Source organism: Mizuhopecten yessoensis, unplaced genomic scaffold, assembly GCF_002113885.1.
Source record: "Mizuhopecten yessoensis strain PY_sf001 unplaced genomic scaffold, ASM211388v2 scaffold2041, whole genome shotgun sequence".
NCBI lineage: Eukaryota > Metazoa > Mollusca > Bivalvia > Pectinida > Pectinidae > Mizuhopecten > Mizuhopecten yessoensis.
Window position 1 is genome coordinate 157493 of NW_018404348.1, and position 25967 is coordinate 183459.

At 38.1% G+C, this 25967-nt stretch overlaps 1 protein-coding gene across 1 annotated transcript in view; it reads right to left on the reverse strand.

Annotated features, from left to right (window-relative positions):
- The window catches only part of LOC110444335 (rho GTPase-activating protein 190-like), a 97817-nt gene that overhangs the window by 52479 nt on the left and 19371 nt on the right, over window positions 1-25967 (reverse strand). The window contains exons 2-13 of the mRNA XM_021488722.1: window positions 19689-20603; window positions 12545-13223; window positions 11410-11625; window positions 10530-10826; window positions 9468-9620; window positions 7061-7166; window positions 6148-6271; window positions 5202-5403; window positions 4131-4295; window positions 2632-2928; window positions 1760-1950; window positions 1013-1205 (exon numbers count right to left, since the gene is read on the reverse strand). Of these exons, the coding sequence (XP_021344397.1) occupies window positions 1013-1205; window positions 1760-1950; window positions 2632-2928; window positions 4131-4295; window positions 5202-5403; window positions 6148-6271; window positions 7061-7166; window positions 9468-9620; window positions 10530-10826; window positions 11410-11625; window positions 12545-13223; window positions 19689-20091 (3026 nt within the window). The 5' untranslated portion in view covers window positions 20092-20603. The remainder of the gene's footprint in view (window positions 1-1012; window positions 1206-1759; window positions 1951-2631; window positions 2929-4130; window positions 4296-5201; window positions 5404-6147; window positions 6272-7060; window positions 7167-9467; window positions 9621-10529; window positions 10827-11409; window positions 11626-12544; window positions 13224-19688; window positions 20604-25967) is intronic.

Consider the following 25967-nt stretch of genomic DNA (forward strand, 5'->3'; position numbering starts at 1 on the left):
AGCCCCCTGGGGAGTCAGCCCCACCATTTGTACAATTTTTAATCACCACCACCTAGGGATGCTTCCAGTCAAATATGGTTGATATCCACTTCTTAGTTCCAGAGAAGAAGTCGCTTAAAGCAATATGGGCAAATTGACCCCTTTTGGCCCTGCCTCTCAGTCCCCTGGGGGGTCAGCCCCACCATTTGTACAATTTTGAATCCCCACCACCTAGGGATGCTTCCAGTCAAATTTAGTTTAATTCCAACCGGTGGTTAAGAAGAAGAAGTCGTTTAAAGAAATTGTTGACGTACGGACGGATGGACGGACGACGGACGCCACGGTATGGCATAAGCTCACCTTGGTCCTTCGGACCAGGTGAGCTAATAAATGAGAAAGTTATTCATGTACTCCACTATACTTTCATTTTCGAGGATTTAAATTCACAAAAGTTAACAATTACCGAGTACTAGAAACAACTTAATAAAATATCTAAATTAAGTTTCCATTACATATGAAATTGATGAAGCAAACATCAGCAAGTTTCAGAATAATTATACAGAGTGAGAATGAGGTTGATATTCAAATACTCAGTCTAAACAAACACCATTTTAAAGTTTTTTAAATATCTGGACTAGAGTTAGGTGAAGTTTTTTATTGGTAATTCAGGCCATACTTTAGTAAATGAGATTTTACATTGCTGTAACATGATTCTATATTGGTAAATTGAGGGGGATACATAATATTCCAACAGATAAGCAGTTTCAATAGAAAGGGATGTCTGACTTAGATGAATATTCAGAAATACTTTTTTTAGATGTTTGGTATAATAACAGTGTCAAAATATAAGAATATTTTGGTTTAAGATAAATAGTCAGAAATTCTTTATAAGCTTTGTATTACAAAAAGTCTCAAAATATCATGTTTACTTAATTTTTTTCTTAGAAAAGTTGATAAATGTTTAAACATACATAAACTGTTAAGCTGTTTTAATGACAGCCCTGTTAATAAACCACAATATCTCAGTATTTACCTATTACTAGTACTGCTTTTGGCAGTGGGATAGATGTCAAATGGGCGGGGCAGAGGGGCCGGGGGGCGTTTAGGGTCGATGGAATGGCAGGCTTGGCCGTATGCAGGAGGACTGCTGGGTACACTGTAGTAAGACTCTGACACGACTTCACGCTTGTACCACGCCTCCTTAAAAAACGGGATGTAGATGGGAGCTGGAATATAAACGGAACAAGAAATATTCATCTGAATACACTATTACATAACCACTCAGTTATTATAATAAGATTTCAGTCTTCAATGAAAACGGGAAATGGAAATTTAAAAAAAAAAAGTTTTTTAAACATAGTAAAAGATCAGATTAAATATACAAGAGCTTTTCAACAGATATAGAATACACTTCCTTTTTTTTAAAGAAGCACATTATACCAATCAATTATCCCAACTATTCCTGCCATTATATTTCTACAGAATTGTTTCACATAATACTATCTTGCAACATCTCAGTAAAAAACTTCTTCTTCCTCAATAATATAAAGTTCTCTAAGAAACTTCCATTCAAATTGTACATGCATGTTTTCCTTCATTACATCGCAAACAGGGAAATGTTCCCAGAAAAAAAATGAAAATGGAATCAAATAATTAAACGAGAAAGTTCTTCTGAACATCTTTTAATGAAATGTGTCATGGACAATTTGTTTTGAAAACATTTTTATTCCCAAATGACACTATTGCGCATTAAATATTCTAAATCACACGTGTCACTTACTCTGCTGTTGGAAATTGGCAGTAGTCATTTTGAATTCCCCACCAAGAAAGTCGGCCAGCTGGTTGCCTTCAGAAATGAGGATTTGACTGAGCTCATCCTTGAAGAAGATAGCTGACCCCCCACTGTCTGTGACTGCTAGGATCAGGATTGGCAGCACCTGCATCTGGTTTCGCAAACTTTCAGCAAACGCCCTGAAGCATTAATAGGTTACATGTTATCTATACCAGGCCCACATAAAGCCATATAAATATTTGATTATTGAAAAGACCATGTAATGATTTATTCTACATTAGGCAAAAGCCAAAAAGAAATCCATTCTATTTTTCAACACATGAATTTTTGTACCTTGTGACTTCAGTGGGATAGGAAATCAAGCAAGCTCGCATCATGACAAATGGCCAAGTTCATTAAATGTAAACATGAAGCATTACAATGAACTTTCAAATGTAATTGGTACTGTATTACAATCTATCCTCCATTTCATTTCTCAGTTGTTGAACTCGTTGATAAAATAAATGACAAATTATCACAACTTTTACTTCATATTACTCAACTCACCAGTTGTTCTGACAAAAGTAATTTTAATCATGTTTTACAACTACTAGAAATTCAAAACATAATTTTTCATAGTTTTATTATTATTATCATTGATATTATGTGTTTATTTTTTTTTAAATATTTTCACTACATTTTTCTCAACATTTACGCTTACTTGGCTTGGCACACATAGGAAAAAGTAAGTCTTGCAAAAATCAGTGGGAGCTTTGGTTAATGAAAATTTAGAACACACATTTAGTGGGATAAGTCTATTTCTAATGTAACTAGGAGTAATAATCCAGAATTTGAGTTAAATACTGTAAGAAAGCACTCACTTCATGGTTGCATAAGAGGCCTTCCTTTTGGTGGAGAACACAAGTATGAATCCATGGAACATGTGGTAGTCCTCGTCATCCTTGAACATTTTGGACACAAAATTGTGGTAAGAAGAAATACAGATCTCAATTTTCTGTTTGGAAAAATCTGGACTGTTGTCAACATTCGTTTCCATGGTGATGCTGTACATGGAGCTCGTTGGATCAATGTCAATTTGGGTGGGGTTACTGTTGAGCAGGGGCCCAAGAGGGATCTCGCAGTCAAAAGGGTCGCCACACATAAGACACATCCCTATCCTGAAGAACGAAACATACATAAAACTGTGAGTAGAGACTAAAATGGGATCAAATGATTAGCATAGTAGTAGCAAGTTACTTCATCAGAACAGAACACTCGGCAACCCACGATTATTTTGACTGTAACTAATATACGATGGCGGCTACTGGTTCAATTCTCAGCATCAGGGGCAGGCTGTGTATCATAGCATGTAACTATATACAACACAAACAGTAATTTGAGAGACACTTACGATATTCATCACTGTTCAACAGGTAAAATATGAATAATCCTTTAATGATGTTTATCTTATAAATTAGGTTTATTTGAATTGTTACTATAAATGATAAATAATACATGCTTGACCAAACTTTAAAGAACCTTTTTCAAATAACAGATTAAATTTTATTTTGTAATCAAGGAGTGAAATTCACGACATTTTTGCTGTTGAAAAAATGAAACGATCAGCAAATAGGTTACTGGTAACTATAAACACATGGCTAAAGTTAGTTCAAATTTGGTTATCGATTCAAAAACTTTCAATTAGCAAATTTTGAATATTTAAGGAGTGAAGATTATGATTTCTGGATATTATTCTATTGTTGTATATAAGCCTTTGGAAAGCAAGTAGTTCAGATTGTCAAAAGTCTGTGTAATGATCTTTTGCTTTATGTCACATGTTTACCCATCCTGGATACTCCAGGGGTTACGCTCACATTTACGCTCTCTGCACCTCTAGAATATGTCATAGCAAAATGGAAGGCTCAGTGTGTGCCACCATGTGGATGAGACAAGACTAGTTTGATCCTGTGATGTACATCACAAGAATCTGGCAGGTGCCTAACAGTAAAACTGACTGTCTTTGAAGTCGGGTGACGCTCCTCTGTAATCTTCAAAGGACGGGTATCAGCCCAGCAATTGGTAAGTGTGTTTTACCTGTGACCAATCAAATAGCTAGCTACATTATATTACAAAGGGCGGGTATCAGCCCAGCAATTGGTAAGTGTGTTTTACCTGTGACCAATCAAATAGCTAGCTACATTAAATTACAAAGGACGGGTATCAGCCCAGCAATTGGTAAGTTTGTTTTACCTGTGACCAATCAAATAGCTAGCTACATTAAATTTTGTTATGCCATATTCCAGGGGTGCAGCGACCATAAGTAAGCATAACCCCTGGATATCGAGGAGTATCGAGGAGTACGTTTCCAGACAGAACTAACCGTAGATCCGGTTCTAGGTCCTCAGAGCATGGCCGTGATGAGCTAGCCTGGCCAGATCCACGAACCACCATTATCAGCGACTCCTCTATCTGTACAGGTGAGAACCTCAAACCGTGATCTTCCAGGTCATCCTCCACTGGAATGTCTTTAAACTCGCACCGCAAACTGAAACGAGCAATTTTGAAACTCAAAACTTGGAAGTAACTTTGATCATCTTAAGAACAAATTGAAATTGGTACATAACAATTTTTTTACAAAAACTGCACAAACATTTTAAACTTACTTGGATGTCTTAGATGATGAGGTTATCAACATCAAAACATGTATGTGTACTGAGTTTTATCATGGCTTTAGGTCACAAGCCCAGTGGTTTTTATCATAAATACATGGTGGGAGAGAGGCAATGATGCTTTCCTGTTTTCAAATATGTCATCAAAAATACACTTACACTATGGTGTTGCTACACATTGCATCAAATCATCTGTATGCTGATACAATCAGTAACAGACCCATTTTCAAATGTTTTTAAAACTCATAAATGTCAGTTGATCAAATAATGTACAATTAAGAGTTTCCTGTTACAAGTATTTCACCAGTGAAAGGTCAGATAGCTTGAGTCTATGAAGAGATTTACCAAATATTTCAATAAGGGTTTAGTTATGCTGTGAACAGTCTATGAAGAGATTTACTTAATATTTCAATAAGGGTTTAGTTATGCTGTGAACAGTCTATGAAGAGATTTACTTAATATTTCAAAAAGGGTTTAGTTATTCTGTGAACAGTCTATGAAGAGATTTACTTAATAGTTCAATAAGGGTTTAGTTATGCTGTGAACAGTCTATGAAGAGATTTACCTCATTGAAAAATAAGGGTTAAGTTATGCTGTTGACCAATTAATAAATGGTCAGTGAAGCATTGGTCAGTAAAACAATTGACCAATGAAATTACAACTTAGCAGTTGATCAGCAGAGGTTAGCTAACTAGAGGCTGTGACAAGTGAGAGGTACTGGGACTAGTTGATGGAATATCTATTAAGTCATTAACACAAGAGAGGTCAGTCTTTGTCCAAACCTGCGTGCCAGCTCCTGTCCCTTGTGAGACAGAATGATGTGTTCCTTCTCCGTACATTCAGGATTGAAGGCATGAAGGATGATGATTGGCACACCGTGTAACGTCTGGTCCTCCTCCCGCTGCAGATCTGCCAGTAATGTTGTCTCCAGACTAGAGCGCACATACTCCAGCGATTCTCGTGAATTGTACACACACAGACACCCTGCAACATTATTACGTACTGTATGATGGTTTCCCATTTAATACCATATATACTCAACCAGTAAGTCAGGATATCTATATGTTTCACAAGTGCAAAAGCTTCAGTAAAAATTTCAGTTTATACTGCCATACAGGTGAAATATATATGGTATTCAATGGAAAAAAAAACAATTAAATTTTCTTTCTATTGCTTTTTAAAAAATAACTGCTGCTTTAGAAAAGTGCGTGAATTAATAGTGTAACATTTCACATCAGGTTCTAATGGCGTCACACCTGACAAAAAGGCAGAGAGCCACTTTGATGGAGTAGCACAATAGCATTCTGCTGTTTACTGCTTTTATCTGGTAAGATTCCAAATGATGTTATCAATGGTGCAGCTATGTAAATACCATATCATATGTTGCAAAGGTGTACCAAAACAACCACATAGATATCCTGCTGTTGATTCATCTGAACTTAAACTGAAAATCTACGCAGTAAATAGAGTGTATCGGACCGGACAACACTGCAGTGATATCCTCACAGGTGAATATGTAACATTACATGTAGCTTTTTATCAAATGGTTATTCCTGATATTTCACTGGTAAAATTGTAATATAGATTATGTCTGATTAATACAGTATGAAATTGAAATCCTTATTTAACAATGCTGTTTACAACAAATGATCCTGATTGTATTGATCACACAAGGTAAGATATACCGGTATGTTACAAAAAGTCAAGGAAACTGGACAAGATACTTACCATGTGGTTTAAAATTTGCAGTAGCAAAAGAGTTATATTCTAAACTAACATCTTCCTCTATTGGTCTGTAATCTAAACTATACACAGCACTTCGATAAGGAAACATATCTTGATTGCACATATTCTGAAATAAATGAAGAAAGAATTTTTAGTTTGGGAGAGTTAAAATATTTTCAGAAATGCAATTAAACATTATCCTAAATATCATGCTTTCAATATATTTTGCACACAACCCTTTTTTATATATGTAATTGTTTCACAAACAGTTTCTGGGAAGTCCTGATCAGGTAACTGAACATGTAGACAATTTGTCAATATAACATCTCTGTTATACTAAATCCATGTGTCATCATTTTCTGCACTTTTCAGTGACAGGACCACAGCATTTATGTGTGTGTTATAGATTTACTGATGCCAAAAACTAGATTTTCTTGAATATATGTTTCTGAATTTACCAACCAATAAGAAATAAGGAACCATTCATTACTTTTTAATATATTAATGGATTAATTTGGGTTCTTTCCCACCCATTTTATTCTATTTAAATATATGTGCTCAATTTATGATTTAAATAAACTGTACACCGGTACTTTTCACAGCAGTTTATTTTGCACCTTTTTCGCCCTTCTTAATGAGAGAAAATTTACCATTACAGAGAGCATAGGTTAATTAGGTTAATTTGACTGTAGTTCTTCAAACATATTTCAACTTACCTGTATTTCTTTATTTTACCCAGATTTGTTTTACACATGGCACAACTTGACCAGATTTCTTTACACATATTTCCATTTATTAGTTATATTTTACACAAGGTTCAACTTACCCAGATTTTGTTTTTAGACACAACTTACCCTGATTTTGTTTTTAGATGACACAACTTACCCAGATTTTGTTTTTAGATGACAAAACTTACCCGGATTTCTTTACATAATTCCTCAGCCAGGCCAGCCTTGCCTAGCAGCACCAGATTGAGAGGCTTCAAAGAGCCCTCACCTTCAGATATTGAGAGCGGCTCAGACCTGCGGATACAAATGGCTTTAATAGTAACTATGACATCATCTATTCTCAATTAATATGAATCAGTCTTATAAAGTCCCTGTACAGTCTGGTCTATCAGACATTATATTGTACAGTCTGGTCTATCAGACATTATACTGCACCGTCTGGTCTATCAGACATTATATTGTACAGTCTGGTCTATCCGACCTTATACTGTACAGTCCGGTCTATCAGTCATTATACTGTACAGTCTTGTCTATCTGACATTATACTGTACAGTCCGGTCTATCAGACATTTTACTGTACAGTCTGGTCTATGTGACATTATACTGTACCGTCTGGTCTATCTGACATGATACTGTACAGTCTGCTCTATCAGACATTATTCTGCACAGTTTGGTCTATCTTACATTATACTGTACAGTCCGGTCTATCAGACATTTTACTGTACAGTCTGGTCTATCAGCCATCATACTGTCCAGTCTGGTCTATCTGACATGATACTGTACAGTCTGCTCTATCAGACATTATGCTATATAGTCTGGTCTATCAGTCATTATACTGTACAGTCTGCTCTATCAGACATTATTCTGTGTTGTCTGGTCTATCAGATATTATATTGTACAGTCTTGTCTATCAGACATTATCCTGCACCGTCTGGTCTATCTGACATTATGCTGTACAGTCTGGTCTTTCAGACATTATACTATCCAGTCTGGTCTATCTGACATGATACTGTACAGTCTGTTCTATCAGACATTATCCTGCACCGTCTGGTCTATCAGACCTCATATTGTACAGTCTGGGCTATTAGACATTATACTGTACAGTCTTGTCTATCAGACATTACACTGTACAGTCCGGTCTATCAGACATTACACTGTACAGTCCGGTCTATCAGACATTTTACTGTACAGTCTGGGCTATCTGACATTATACTGTACCGTCTGTTCTAGTCTTTTCTTTTCTATGAAGTGAAATTTTCATAAAGACAGAACAATATTTTTCTTTATCGAATGAAAATATTTTGCCAGAAATACCAGTTCAAGCCTCTAACGACCGAGAGCCAATAAGGCTCTGTTAACAAGACACATCTCTAACGACCGAGACCCAATAAGTCTCTGTCAACAAGACAAATCTCTACCGACCGAGAGCCACTAAGTCTCTGTTAACGAGACAAATCTCTAACTACCGAGAGCCAATAAGTCTTTGTTAACAAGACAAATCTATAACGACCGAGAGCCAATAAGGCTCTGTTAACAAGACACATCTCTAACGACCGAGAGTCAATAAGTCTCTGTTGACAAGACAAATCTCTACCGACCGAGAGCCACTAAGTCTCTGTTAACAAGACAAACAGTGACATAATTTGTTGACCCAAGAATGAGTGAAGTGTCAGCTGACAGGAGATGACCTTAGATTGACCTTTTTCAGATTGACTGATCATAAAGAATAATAAAATATATCACCCCCTTGGAGGTGAGATAGGGGAATCTCAACCCTCAGGGAAAGATTCTTATGTTGCCAAACACCAGGCTTTGCCGAGTGTTTGGCAACTTAAGAATCTTTCCCCGAGGGTTGAGATTCCCCTATCTCACCCACAAGGGGGTGAATGATTCTTTTTCTCTTACCCTGTTCTCCCAATGTGTATCATATACACAATGTAATGATAACGTTACATGCTAAATTCAGGGTTGACGTGACGTTGATGGATTGTTGACGTGACATCAATGTATTGTTAAAGTGACGTCATACTATTGTTATGAATTATTCAGAATAGGGGAATCCCCCCGTCTCGACCCTAGGGTGAGACTAATAGAATCCATCCCTGATGTGAGGTATGGATAAGGTAATTCTAACCCAAGGGATAAACAATTGAGCAGGAGACCCGAGGCTTTGCTCAATATTTTATCCCTAGGGTTTGAATTATCTTATCCTTACCTCACATCAGGGGTGGATTATATTTCTTGCTTATTACCTAAAACCCGTAAAAACAGCTGCTTTTCTAGTGAAATTGTAAACTGTCCGCGCATTTCTCATTTGCATATGCAGCACGGATGACAATTGTTAGTTACATCAATGACCCTGACTGATCCCAAAACGTCATAAAATAATGTCACGAACAATAGTGTGACCCCAAAAGGTCACTATAATTCCCCCGCTAGTCTGCGCGTGTAAGCAATCTAGACCGGTTGGTCGGATAGAATTTTCCAGCACCGCCGGAAATGCGGATATCTCGGTCTAGTATGCAAGAAAAAGAAATCTCACACCGGTAAAAGTGCGGATACACCTGTCCAGAGTAAGAGAAGGACTAATCTCACCTGAAAATGCGGCCCTCAAAGATGTTCTGTAACTCTACTTCTGCACATTTTTGTTGGAAGTAGCACCTGTCACGTGACGGACATTCCATGAAGCCAAGCAGATTGAACAGGATAACCTTTCTCTCCTCCTCCAGTCGGTCCATTACACGGTACCTGGGGATAGAAAAAAGCAGTAAGGACTACAGTTAGGACCTTGACACTACATGTATCAGGTTCGCAGCAGGTATTCAATCCAGAGCAAGCAAGATGAAGGATTTCACCATAATAAAATCCTTGCAGCAGAATGAGTGTTTGCTTCTAAAACTAATCTTGAACAAGCTTACCAGGGTTTGTATTCTGGACTTTGTCATCCACTAATATTTACAGTCAACACTGACATCCACTCAATAGCCATCGTTCCCGTAAACTGGAGTTATCATTTCATAACATGACTATCGAACACCACAAGTTTCCATAATGTCGACAACAATACCTGTGGACAGGCAATGGATGGGTATGAACATTTTCCGTGAACAGGACAAAAACGTGTGATGTCATCGATGTTAGTGGAGTTAATCAAAGCATATGCAAATATCAGGCTGTTACTTTTACTGAACCAATCACACTTGCCCGACCTCTTGCCAATGTTTATGGAGGGAGAATCTCCTTTTCTTATAATCAAACATGTCAACAAATCAAGCCGTTTCATAACCTGGCTACTTTTAGCCTTAAGATGGCCAGATTAATGAGGTATAACTCTATTTCATAACGTTGTGGCAATACTCAATAAACTATGACAATATCGTGGTTGGGTGGTACAGTAGCTAGTGCACATGCATTCACCTTTACCGAGACAGCCTGGATTTGATTCCCAGATTGAACATGAAAAGGTATGGGGTCACCTGTCCGTCCCGTGGGTTTTATTTGAGAACTCCCATTTCTTCCCACATTAAGAACCTCTACACACTATCATCTATGCCAACAAGACTGATTTATAGAAGCTGATAGAAATTGTTTCATAGTAGTTGTAAAATAAATACCGTTGAATTTAAACTATGAGATGTATATATCATTTGACCTTACCGAGGGTCATCCTCAATAAATTTGGTTATGGTTCGAATGTCCTCCTGCGTGATTGTATTGGGTGTGTTGGACATGTGGATGAATATCTCCAGTTTCTCCCAAAGCAGTTCCTGAAAATCGTGACGGGCAGCCGTTTTGAGGTCATTCTGGTGTGCTTCAAACACCTGTTCACGTTCGTACTGTTTGAGATCAATGTAACAGTCCTTGCCCACAAACGAAATGTATGTCTCTTCCAATGACTTGCCTGGCGACACCTCTGGAGTGTCCTCCAACAGCTTTTTAAACTGTCTCTTTAATCTATAACAAACAAGCATGTGTTTAACTTGACCTTATTGTACCAATACGATGGACAGACAAGTTTGTTCAGCATCATAGTGCATGCCATCAGAATAGAGAGGAAAAACCACAGGAGATAATATGTACAAGAAGATGCTCTTCTCCACCATTGATATGGCAACACCTATAATAAACCCAGGACTTAATCAGCAGAAAATTATTACATGGGCATTGGTCGTGATGCAAAATCTATAAATCATTTTCAGAAACTGATGAACATAGGAAAATGGATTTTACAACCTGTGCACTGCTGTGAAACACTAGCTTTTCTAGATTTTTCTAGTAATCCCCAATCACTTGTCCACTGGGATGTTGTGTTTTCTAATTGTTCAAAATTTTATTATGGCAAATCTTCACTTTTAATGAAAACCAACTTTATAATAATATTTTTTAGCTTTTTTCTACTGTAAATGCAATTCAATTTGTAAACAGTTAAATTGCTTGAATATTTATTGAATTTTTAGCGACTATAAACACTGCATTGATCCCTGTTATTTTACAGAGAAAATTAAGCCAGACACAATGCCACACTTGCGATACATACTGAAGCTTCCTGTGTTGGGCTTGCAGGGCATTAAAGTGGTTGCGGAAGCACGTCTCAGCATCACAGGAGGATAGGAGATCATATGGGATGCGTATCTCCTGGTAGTTGTCGACAAAATGAGGAGTTGTTTTCCAGCTGTCATTTTCATAACACACCTCCACAAAATACTGATCAAAGTCTGGGTGTTGTAGGATATACCGTTGACATGTCGTCCAGCTGTTAACATGTTCAAGTATTCGTTAATACCCGTCATACAGTCATACTTCTTCATACACTGTCTTGTATAACATATCACATACGAAATAATAGGACCATTTCAAAAGTTTCATATAAGTTACAATGCTGCATTTGGTACATGTGTAAATCATTCTATCATAGAGTAAAGCATCAAGTTCAAGGACAAAACATGTACAGCAGTTATGAATACTGTCATAAATATTAGAATGAAGATTTTGGTCTAAGGAACGCCACAGCTTAGTTGATATACCTTGGTACAGTATACGTATCTTTGCATAATATGTCATCGTTATGAACAAATATATATTAAATAGTTACCCACTTCTTTTAAGCATGCTTATTGTACATGTTTGCTTAATAAGTCTTGAACACAAATTTTCAACATCAATTTTTTGGGAAAATAATCTGAAAATTTATATATATTTTTGCATATTTCTATGTTGTTTTTGTTCTCGAATGGTTATTTTGAATCCCGACACCTGTAGCTTAATTAGTTTCAGTTTCATTTTTTTTTTTTTTAAATTAATGAAATATTTGGAAAAACGTTTTTTTCTACAGATGGCGGGCACCTAAGGTAAACATTTTCCTTGAACTTACTAGTCAAGATACATTTCTTGACAAAGAAACACCCATTCCCTCACCTTTTCACCACTTTTTCCATTATAATAGATAGATGTTAACTTTGAAATTTGACAAAACATTTTCTAAAAAAAACTTTATGTTCACTTAGGAGGCTCTGACCTGACCTCAAAGACATTTTTTAGAACACATGTAATCCTGAGTATCTGAATGATGTCCCCTAACACACAACCCTTGGTTAGTACATCTCCGACCCCCTGGACATTTCCTTAATGCCTTTGAACCCTCATGTATGAATCGTAAGCTTGTGACCTCTAACCTTTCTGTGATGGTGTTGAGGTCTGGGAAGAAGTGTTGGAGGACATCCGGTAGCTTTTGGAGATAATGACTCTCCCGCCTGCGTATTTGTTCATCACACAGGTGCTTGATGTGTAGTCGGAACAGTTTACGAGCAGAGTCCGTTCCAAAATGCTCAATATAATGTAAAAAGTCAGACTCCTTTTCCAACTTTTTGCGTGAGGGTGCCCATACAGCCTTGGGGTCAATCACATTGTTGCGCAACAGACTCCGGTAAGCCTCTGTTGCCACATCAAGTAATTCCTTCCGCTGTCGAACAGCTTCAGTGAATTGAACAATTTTTGGTCTTGTTTTAGTTTTGTCAATCATGTGAGCCAGTGTCAAAAAAGCCTGCTCTACATTGACGTTTTCGTGCGCCGACGTCCCCACAAGGGGAATATTATTCTTGTACTCCCGCTTCGACAAGAGGCGTTCCACTTCCTTCACATAACGATCGTTTGCCTCATCCGTTTTTGTCGTCACCATCACAACAGGTTTCTTAGTTTTTATTGCACCATTTAATAACAACGTAACAAACTCCACTTGTTGTTCCAGAGACCGTTGTTGAACTTGACTTACATCGAAACAACATATAAAACCATCAATATTTAGTTTACCCTCCGGCATTAGTTTCTGTTCATAAGCGCTGTCCGTTTCCATACCTGTAAGTAGACAAAACCAGAAGAATGTATTTAAATGCATCTACAGTGAGGTCAAGGTATCTTAGAATTCTACAGCTATACCCGACAGGCTAAATCACCACATGGTGGATAGCTATTACTACAGCTATCCCCGCCAGGCTATATCACCACATGGTGGATAGCTATTACTACCGCTATACCTGACAGGCTACATCACTACATGGTGTATAGCTATTACTACAGCTATACCCGACAGGCTATATCACCACATGGTGGATAGCTATTACTACAGCTATCCCCGCCAGGCTATATCACCACATGGTGGATAGCTATTACTACAGCTATCCCCGCCAGGCTATATCACCACATGGTGGATAGCTATTACTACAGCTATACCTGAAAGACAACATCACCACATGGTGGATAGCTATTACTACCGCTATACCTGACAGGCTACATCACTACATGGTGTATAGCTATTACTACAGCTATACCCGACAGGCTACATCACCACATGGTGGATAGCTATTACTACCGCTATACCTGACAGGCTACATCACTACATGGTGGATAGCTATTACTACAGCTATACCTGACAGGCTACATCACTTCATGATGGATAGCTATTACAACAGCAATACCCGACAGGCTAGACCATCACATGGTGGATAGCTATTACTACAGCTATACCTTACAGGCTACATCACTACATGATGGATAGCTATTACTACAGCTATACCCGATAGGCTACATCACCACATGATGGATAGCTCTTACTACAGCTATACCTGACAGGCTCCATCACGGATAGCTATTACTACAGCTATACCTTACAGGCTACATCACTACATGATGGATAGCTATTACAACAGCAATACCAGACAGGCTAGACCATCACATGGTGGATAGCTATTACTTCATCTATACCTGACAGGATACACCATCACATGGTGTATAGCTATTACTACAGCTATACCCGATCGGCTACATCACCACATGATGGATAGCTCTTACTACAGCTATACCTGACAGGCTATATCACCACATGATGGATAGCTATTACTACAGCCATACCTGACAGGCTACATCACTACATGATAGATAGCTATTACTACAGCTATCCCCGACAGGCTACATCACCACATGGTAGATAGCTATTACTACATCTATACCTGACAGGCTACATCATCACTACATGGTGGATAGCTATTACTACATATATACCCGACAGGCTACATTACCACATGGTGGATAGCTATTACTATAGCTATACCCGACAGGCTACATCACCACATGATGGAAAGCTATTACTACAGCTATACCCGACCGGCTACACCATCACATGGTGGATAGCCATTACTACAGCTATACCTGACAGACAACATCACCACATGGTGGATAGCTAATTACTACAGCTATACCCGACAGGCTACACCATCACATGGTGGATAGCCATTACTACAGCTATACCTGACAGACTACATCACTACATGGTGGATAGCTATTACTACATCTATACCTGACAGGCTACATCATCACTACATGGTGGATAGCTATTACTATAGCTATACCCGACAGGCTACATCACTGCATGATGGATAGCTATTACTACAGCTATACCTTACAGGCTACATCACTACATGATGGATAGCTATTACTACATGTACAGCTATACCTGACAGGCTACACCATCACAAGGTGGATAGCTATTACTACAGCTATATCTGACAGGCTACATCACTACATGATGGATAGCTATTACTACATGTACAGCTATACCCGACAGGCTACATCACTACAAGCAATACCCGACAGGCTAGACCATCACATGGTGGATAGCTATTACTACATATATACCCGACAGGCTACATCACCACATGGGGGATAGCTTTTACTACAGCTATACCCACATCACTACATGATGGATAGCTATTACTACAGCTATATACCCGACAGGCTACATCACTACATGGTGGATAACTAATACTACAGCTATACCTGACAGGCTATATCACGAAATGGTGGATAGCTATTACTACAGCTACAACTGACAGGCTACATCACCACATGGTGGATAACTAATACTACAGCTATACCTGACAGGCTACTTCACCACATGGTGGATAGCTATTACTATAGCTATACCTGACAGGCTACATCACGGATAGCTATTACTACAGCTATACCCGACAGGCTACATCCCCACATGATGGATAGCTATTACTACAGCTATATCTGACAGGCTACATCACTACATGGTGGATAACTAATACTACAGCTATACCTGACAGGCTATATCACGAAATGGTGGATAGCTATTACTACAGCTACAACTGACAGGCTACATCACCACATGGTGGATAACTATTACTACAGCTATACCTGACAGACAACATCACCACATGGTGGATAGCTAATTACTACAGCTATACCCGACAGGCTACCTCACTACATGGTGGATAGCTATTACTACGGCTATACCTGACAGGCTACATCACTTCATGATGGATAGCTATTACAACAGCAATCCCCGACAGGCTAGACCATCACATGGTGGATAGCTATTACTTCATCTATACCTGACAGGATACACCATCACATGGTGTATAGCTATTACTACAGCTATACCCGACCGGCTACACCATCACATGGTGGATAGCTATTACTTCATCTATACCTGACAGGCTACATCATCACATGGTGGATAGCTATTACTTCATCTATACCTGACAGGCTACACCATCACATGGTGTATAGCTATTACTACAGCTATACCCGACAGGCTACATCACCACATGATGGATAGCTATTACTACAGCTATCCCCGACAGGCTACATCACTACATGGTGGATAGCTAATACTACAGCTATGCCTGACAGGCTACATCACCAGATGGTGGATAGCTATTACTACAGCTATACCGGACAGGCTACACCATCACACATGGTGGATAACTATTACTACAGCTATACCCGACAGGCTACATCCCCACATGATGGATAGCTATTACTACAGCTATACCCGACAGGCTACATCCCCACATGATGGATAGCTATTACTACAGCTATATCTGACAGGCTACATCACTACATGATGGATAGCTATTACTACATCTATACCCGACAGGCTACATCACTACATGATGGATAGCTATTACTACATCTATACCCGACAGACTACATCACTACATGATGGATAGATATTACTACATCTATACCCGACAGGCTACGTCACTACATGGTGGATAGCTATTACTACAGCTATATCCGACAGGCTACATCACCATATGGTGGATAACTATTACTACAGCTATACCTGACAGGCTACGTCATCACATGGTGGATAGCTATTACTACAACTATACCTGACAGGCTACACCATCACATGGCGGATAGCTATTACTACAGCTATACCTGACCGGCTACACCATCACATGGTGGATAGCTATTACTGCAGCTATACCTGACAGGCTACACCATCACACATGGTGGATAACTATTACTACAGCTATACCCGACAGGCTACATCCCCACATGATGGATAGCTATTACTACAGCTATCCCCGACAGGCTACATCACTAAATGATGGATAGCTATTACTACAGCTATACCCGACAGGCTACATCCCCACATGATGGATAGCTATTACTACAGCTATATCTGACAGGCTACATCACTACATGATGGATAGCTATTACTACATCTATACCCGCCAGGCTACATCACTACATGGTGGATAGCTATTACTACAGTTATACCTGACAGGCTACATCACCACATGGTGGATAGCTATTACTACAACTATACCTGACAGGCTACACCATCACATGCTGGATAGCTATTACTACAGCTATACCTGAGAGGCTACACCATCACATGGTGGATAGCTATACCACATGGTGGATAACTATTACTACAGCTATACCCGACAGGCTACATCCCCACATGATGGATAGCTATTACTACAGCTATCCCCGACAGGCTACATCACTACATGGTGGATAGCTAATACTACAGCTATGCCTGACAGGCTACATCACCAGATGGTGGATAGCTATTACTACAGCTATACCCGACAGGCTACATCACTACATGGTGGATAGCTATTACTACATCTATACCCGACAGACTACATCACTACATGATGGATAGCTATTACTACATCTATACCCGACAGGCTACATCACTACATGGTGGATAGCTATTACTACCGCTATACCCGACAGGCTACATCAACACATGGTGGATAGCTATTACTACCGCTATACCCGACAGGCTACATCAATACATGGTGGATAGCTATTACTACCGCTATACCCGACAGGCTACATCAATACATGGTGGATAGCTATTACTACCGCTATACCCGACAGGCTACATCAACACATGGTGGATAGCTATTACTACCGCTATACCCGACAGGCTACATCATCACTACATGGTGGATAGCTATTACTACCGCTATACCCGACAGGCTACATCACTAAATGATGGATAGCTATTACTACAGTGGTGTATAGCTATTACTTCATCTATACCTGACAGGCTACATCATCACATGGTGGATAGCTAATACTACAGCTATGCCTGACAGGCTACATCACCAGATGGTGGATAGCTATTACTACAGCTTTACCTGACAGGCTACATCACCAGCTGGTGGGTAGCTATTACTACAGCTATACCCGACAGGCCACATCACCACATGGTGGATAGCTATAACTACAGCTATACCCGACAGGCTAAATCACTACATGGTGGATAGCTATTCCTACATATATACCCGACAGACTACATCACTACATGGTGGATAGCTAATACTACAGCTATTCCCGACAGGCTACATCATCACATGATGGATAGCTATTACTACAGCTATACCCGACAGGCTACACCATCACATGGTGTATAGCTATTACTTCATCTATACCTGACAGGCTACACCATCACATGGTGTATAGCTATTACTACAGCTATACCTGACAGGCTACATCACCACATGATGGATAGCTATTACTACAGCTATTCCCGACAGGCTACATCACCACATGATGGATAGCTATTACTACATCTATACCCGACAGGCTACATCACCACATGGTGGATAGCTATTACTTCATCTATACCCGACAGGCTACACCATCACATGGTGGATAGCTATTACTACAGCTATACCTGACAGGCTACACCATCACATGGTGGATAGCTATTATTCAAGGTAGGAACTTATCAAGTGTTTCTTACAGGTCATTATTTATTTTAAAAACCACAAATGAAATAAAATATTATTCAACTTATTAGTCTTATTTTACACTTAATTAAAGCCTTTGAAATTCTGTCTAAAATTCTGTCCCACCCAAATTTATTATTAACCCTTTCACTCCTATGTAACTTTAGTAGACTTTACCTTGCATTGATATGGATGAGTCCATAATGGTCTACAGTGGTAAAAAGGGTTGATGTAGTTATAACTACTTCATCGCCTCAAAAAACCCAGAAAATCTTTATTAGATTCCCAATTCAATTTTACAAACAGACTTATTTATACAAAAACAAAACAGCCTCACAGTGGGACATACATAAATTTGAAAAGAGAAATCTAGACCCTTAATCAGTGATCAATCCACATTTTGTTTTTATGAGTCCTTTTTAACTAAATCATTCAACTATATGAGCCCTTCCTTCTTAAATTTCAGGTTTTTCCAGAGTCCCATCAAAATCTATGAGTAAAGGACTTAGGACTATCGTTTAAATTCATCACTTATGTTGATCATGAGAGAGCTCAAAAATGAATAGCTTCCTTATTTTCATATCAGTACTGCAACAGAAGTAATGTGTCATGACTTAAACCAGGACAAATTTCATTGAGATCTACATTGGGTAATTGTAGTATGTAGTATCATTTTGTTTGTGCTGTATCTATGATCATACACGTATTGTGTAAAATTGTTTTAGATTATCTTTTAAATCATTTTGAGGTAAATGATATATTAAGAGAATGTTCATATCATGCCTACTATATATGTGTATTGGATTTTATAGTGTGGATCTTCATCCTTTCGAGGAAGGCACACCTTTTAACTTGTATACAATATTGAGCCCTCTTGGCCAAAGGTTTCTCTATGAACCTTGATTCTAGGTATTTGGTTAAAATCCTTAACGTATACTGAAGGAAAAGGATTTTTTCTCTTGGCCCATGAATGATCCCTACAAAATTTAGTCAAATTCCCTTCAGCTGCTGTGGACTAGTATTGTTTTAAAGGAAAAGTTGACAAATACCATGCCATGTCATGGCTATAACCTCACATGGACCCTTTTGGGGCTAAGTGAGCTGAAATAATGACCAGGCAATCTAAAATGTCATAAATTTTCCCCCAAAATTAATGAAATATGAAAAAAATGTTAGTTCCCGAATTTTATGAACAATGCAAAACGATTTCCAACATCAGTTACAAATTTTGTTTTCTATTTCACTATTGACATACCTAGCTGGTCTTTACATATATACATGAGCTTCTCTGCAGACTGAACTTTTGTGGCTACACAACGTTTGTAGTAGGGGTCAGTCCGACCTGTCTTGAATGGCTGGAACGATACATCGTCAATGAACTCGCTTTGCTCTATGACATGAAAAACGAAGTTGTTGCCATCGTCAGTCTTGGTGACCTCTCCCCAGTAGAGGAAGTGGTCATTGTTGATGACACGTCCAGCAAAGTCACTCTGGCTCAGCACAGAGATGTGGTCCGAGAAGTATTTGTCAGCTACGTACGAGATGAACCGGTTACAGAGGCATGACTTGCCTACTCCGACAGGACCTTTGTCTCTTTCTGTGCCTGACAGTCCTATTACACTGATGTTGAATGTTCGATCCTCACCTTTCTTGGCCATTCTGGGCTGTGATTGGTCAATGCACAATACACACCGCTGTCAAATCTTATGATTTTCTTTGCACAATTAATTACAAATAGACATGTTGTAATCTTTGATCATTGCACTGAAGGTCAAAGGTCACAAATGTGTCCTGGCTGGATCCCATAACTTTCATGTAGGTCATTTGGTGCACTATATCCCAGCACCACCAAACACAGATCACCCCATCGCGATACATTAGGTAGTTACGATTTTTGTGTGATGAATACTGACAAATTTATTAATCAAATGTACCATTAAATACTGTTCCAAATCATAACAGTTATACGCTGTAACGACAGCCGATCAGGTTTCCAGTTGTTTCCCTACATGTCATGTGTTAGTCTGAACACCCATAATGTAAAACCGGGGGTTATACACTGGACCAAGTCACATGAGAAGTGACACGATTATATCACCAGCTCCTTCCTATACAGATCAACAAAACTCCAGTTTCTCTTTATCACTCACTGGTAGATCCATGTTCATATCTGAAATGACAAGTGAAAAACTATTAACACACCATAAAAGTAAGTTTTTACAGAAACAACGGTTATTGGTATGTGTAAAACCAGTTGACACATTTTCAATACGAAATGTTACATCTCTGTATTACACAGACAGACATGTTTTCTGCGTATAAAATGTTACAACGATGGACAGATTAACAATTTCTCTTGTACAAAGAGACACTGGTTACCAGGTTTTCTTGGTGTACACTGGGAGGTATTGGTAGATATGTTATCTCGGTGAAGCAGACATGTTTTCTTGATGTACAATTTTACACATGAAGATATGCTTTCTCCATGCACAATTTCAGACTTCTGGACAAGAATTCTGTGTAGGAAGTTTTCCCAGTGTGTCGAAGTGTTACAGATTTTCTCTGCAGAAAAGAAATGCACCCATAAACAATTGCTCAGTGAAAAATATTACACTGATGGCATAGCAGCTGGGACATTCTCAATGCAAGGGTAATATTACACTGATTTTAAAAGATGTAAGATTATTAAGACTGTAGGCAAGGTTTATGGTCCATTTTATGATATCATTAGGAATTATTCTATTTTTGTGAGTGATATGAGAGTCGAATATGTAATATTACACTGATGGCATAGCATCTGGGACATTCTGAATGCAAGTGTAATATGAAGTATAACTTTTTACTCTATCGTAAAGTTTCGATGTTTAAATTTCCTGTAATATTACACTGATGGCATAGCAGCTGGGACACTCTCAATGTAAGTGTAATATTACACTGATGGCATAGCAGCTGGGACATTCTCAATACAAGTGTAATATTACACTTGCATTGAGACTTTTAACTCTATCGTAAAGTTTCGATGTTTAAATTTCCTGTAATATTACACTGATGTCATAGCAGCTGGGACATTTTCAATGCAAGTGTAATATTACACTTCCATTAAGAATGTCCCAGCTGCTATGACATCAGTGTAATATTACCCTTACATTGAGAATGTCCCAGCTCCTATGCCATCAGTGTAAAACAACACTTACATTGAAAATGTCCCAGCTGCTATGACATCAGTGTAATATTACACTGATAGCATAGCAGCTGGGACACTCTCAATGTAAGTGTAATATTAAACTGATGGCATAGCAGCCGGGACACTCTCAATGTAAGTGTAATATTAAACTGATGGCATAGCAGCTGTGACATTCTCAATGCAAGTGTTGTATTACACTGATGGCATACCAGCTGGAACATTCTCAATGTAAGTGTAATATTACACTGATGGCATAGCAGCTGGAACATTCTCAACGTAAGTGTAATATTACACTGATGGCATAGCAGCTGGGACATTCTCAATGCAAGTGTTGTATTACACTGATGGCATAGCAGCTGGAACATTCTCAACGTAAGTGTAATATTACACTGATGGCATAGCAGCTGGGACATTCTCAATGCAAGTGTTGTATTACACTGATGGCATAGCAGCTGGGACATTTTCAGTATAAGTGTAATATTACACTGATGGCATAGCAGCTGGGACATTGTCAATGCAAGTGTAATATTACACTGATGGCATAGCAGCTGGGACATTTTCAATATAAGTGTAATATTACACTTTCATTGAGAATGTCCCAGCTTCTATGCCATCAGTGTAATACAACACTTACATTGAAAATGTCCCAGCTGCTATACCATCAGTGTAATATTACACTGATGGCATAGCAGCTGGGACACATATTCTCAATGCAAATGTTGTATACTGGAGGATTTTTTACACTGTTAAATATCAGAACGACAGACATAGTTTCTCAGTTTAAAATCATCCACAGCCAACAATTCATTTAAAACACACAATCATAACAAGCTAAGTAAAACAGTAAATCTGATATTCTCTACATACATATATATTATTGTAAAACAAAAGTATCTTATGACCTCAATGGGATGTCCCTCTGGTAAATGTAGCTATACGTAGCCACACAAGAACAAATTTGACCAAATAAGGCAACCTGGTGCAGGTCATCTTCGCTAGCCAAGTGTTTGCATCGTATATACACTCCACTTAAATGGAGTGTACACCAAGTGAACACTTGGCTAGTAAAGATGGGTGAAGGTAAATAAGGAGTGCTGCGCATGCATCTTTCTTAAGAATAAGACATTCTTTCTCTCATTCTTTCTCGCATAAGTTAGACCTAATATTCTGACAAATATTTTTCCACGTCTGAATAGACGTGATGGTTTCTTCCAACTCAAAAGTAGGATCCCCCTTTAATAATGCAGCATGTCATTTTGAAAGATCTGCTTTATATTATTCCCTATATTGGCAAATGCTGTTCCATGGTACCTCTATTTTTGTTCATTTACATACAATGCCAAAGCGCACGTGTAGCAAAAGTGTTCAGAAACTAGAAAAGTCTGTAAGACATAAATGCCCGTTCATGGATGGGACGGGACAGGACGCGATGGACATGGGCAACACTATCTGCCAGAAAATGTCTGTAAGACATGAAAACCAACGCTCCCATGCAAGTTAAGGGTCATTTTACAAATTTCTATAAAATAGTAATGGTGACCTTGAACTTGACCTTTGGTTCCTGAAATTCATGATATTCAAATACTTGACCTTGGCAATAGCTTGATCAAAATCTGGTAAAAATGAAGTTGTTGGAGTGATGCCACTTACAGTGTCATTCATTCACGACGTTTCTGTGAGTGGTATAGTGACAATGACCTTGACTTTGACCTTGGCAACTCTGAAACATGAATTCATTCAGAGTATTTTGATAGCTGACCCATTTATGAAGTTTGATCAAAATCTGTTGAGAAAAGAAGTCACTAAAGTGAACTGGGAAGTGATGCTTGTGACAGAACAGACCAACAGGAATATCACTGTAGGCCCCCAACACAATGGTTGGGGCATAAGAATCTGGAAAGGAAATTTAAACATCAAAACTTTACGATAGAGTTAAAAGTTACATTTCAAATAATGTCTGGGGGGCTACAGGAGTCCTCATTACAACAGATACAGTACATCACCCTTATCATGGTACAGTGCAATCTGTATTAAGCGACCACCAAAGGGAAATTAAAGTTTAATAAAGTTTGGCCATATTTTGTACAGAATTACACAACCGACTATAACCCAACGACTCCTTATTCAGACAACTGTTAACAGATAACCACCCCTAGTCCACATTTACACATGTATGCACAGGTAGTTTAAAACAACATCGTTCAACAGATCAGGTGAATAACTAAACAATAGTCCAGTGATAATTATGGTAGTAAACAAACAACTAAGAGTGTTTGAGAAGAATTGTCATTTCACTCGGAACAAACGATCGACGGAGACTTGTTGAAGTTCTCAACTTACACGACTGTATATTCGGTAATTACCATGATTTAAGCTAGCTTGTTACGAAAGATATTGTTGTTGAAATGATAGCGGTTCCTATAGTGGTCCAACAGATGGGTGCACATATATTTATTCCTTTATTTTACGATGGAAACTGGAAAGATAATCCAGTTAAAAAATTGACCAAAATAGAGCCATCAGCACGTTGCTGAAAAACGGACCGGTATTATTATCGTTAGTACTTTGGCATTGAGAAGTTCAGGAATGTTATTGAAGACTTTTAATATTGATGAGGAATTAGAAACAATATATGTGCTAGAAAAAACATGTTTAGTGCGCAGTTCACTGATAATAAATTTTAATTTCGCAGATGAGTGCTGTCGTGAACATCTCTAAACAGATCCGATTTCAAGAATGAAAACTTGCATGTGAACTTTATATTATCAGATGGAGGATATCGTAGGGTTAAAGGTTACATTACCTAGCAGGGCACTCGCCCAATCAAAATGGTTTTGCTCAACTGCGATACATATAGGTCCGTATTTTCATTGCTAAATCAACAATATCAGCAGTTAAAAAATGACTTTTTATTCGTTTCTGCACATCAATGAATTTATTATAAATTTGGAAATCAATTTTGTCAAATTTGTTCACTGAATTTGGTGAAAAGATCGTGAAGTAGCCCTTGATCAAATATGGTGACGATCACAAATTTTGAGTTAAACAACTATTTCAAAGACAGTTTGGTATATTTTCGTCGCACACGGTCACTAAAATATATCAAATGTGATTGTTTAACGTAATTTTGGGTCATTATTGAGTGGTCGCTGGTCACGTTACACAGATGGTCGCTTAATACAGTTACATTACATAGTAAAAACAGTCGGGAGGAATGAAAAGTGGTCGCATAAAACAGATGATCGTTTAATGCAGATGGTCGCTTGAGCAGATTTGACTGTATATATAAAGTAGGTGCAACAAATGTGTGTTGTGTATACACACACTAATACTTACAGTGTCAGGGTAGTGGAATGTTGTGTGGGAGCGTGGGGGAGCTCAATGGTCTATGATTGTAACAATAGCTTCACATTCATTTATATCACATTGTATAAGTGGTCACTTAAAATTACTGGCAATCTGTTAAAACTTCCTTGTTCAGAAAACAGCTGTTTCCGAATCACAATCAAGGATGATGATACTGCAGGAAGAAAACAGAGCAGTTTCTAATTGTTCTGGGAATAGTGACCAGTTTGAAATATTGCGGAAAAGTAAACTTGAGAAAAATGAATAATCAAGCAAACATAAATTAAAGTTGATTGTTAAGTTTTATAATTAATATAAACAAAGCCAAGTTGTAGGCTTATTTCTCTTCAACACACGACAACTACCGGAGTAGCTATGATCCCCAGCTATAACATGTATCCAGTGTTTATCCATGGTACTTGCAAAATAGCCATCCTTATCCTTTAAGTTGGGAAAAATTAACAGCAAATCTAAGGATGTACTTTGCTCTTTTTTCTATAAATAATTTTCAAGAAAAATGGATTTCCTTAATTGCAATTGAACATATTGCTAAATATATATATATATGCATAAATCATTATGATTTCTATCTTTTGACTGTAAAACTTTGCATAGATTACCATACCAAGCCTACTGACTTTAACAACGTGTACCTGTATGTATTTATATAACAATGAACTTTCACGTCTGCTATCTATTGACGACTGTAAAACATTGTATATATTTATATAACAATGAAGCTTCAATCCTACTACCTATTGACTGTAAAACATGGTATATATTTATATAACAATGAACCTTCAAGTGTGCTATCTATTGACTGTAAAACATTGTATGTATTTATATCTCAATGAACCTTCACGTCTGCTATATCTATCGACTGTAAAACATTGTATATATTTATATATCAATGAACCTTTAAGTCTGCTATCTATTGACTGTAAAACATTGTATATATATATTTATATATCAATGAACCTTCACGTCTGCTATCTATTGACTGTA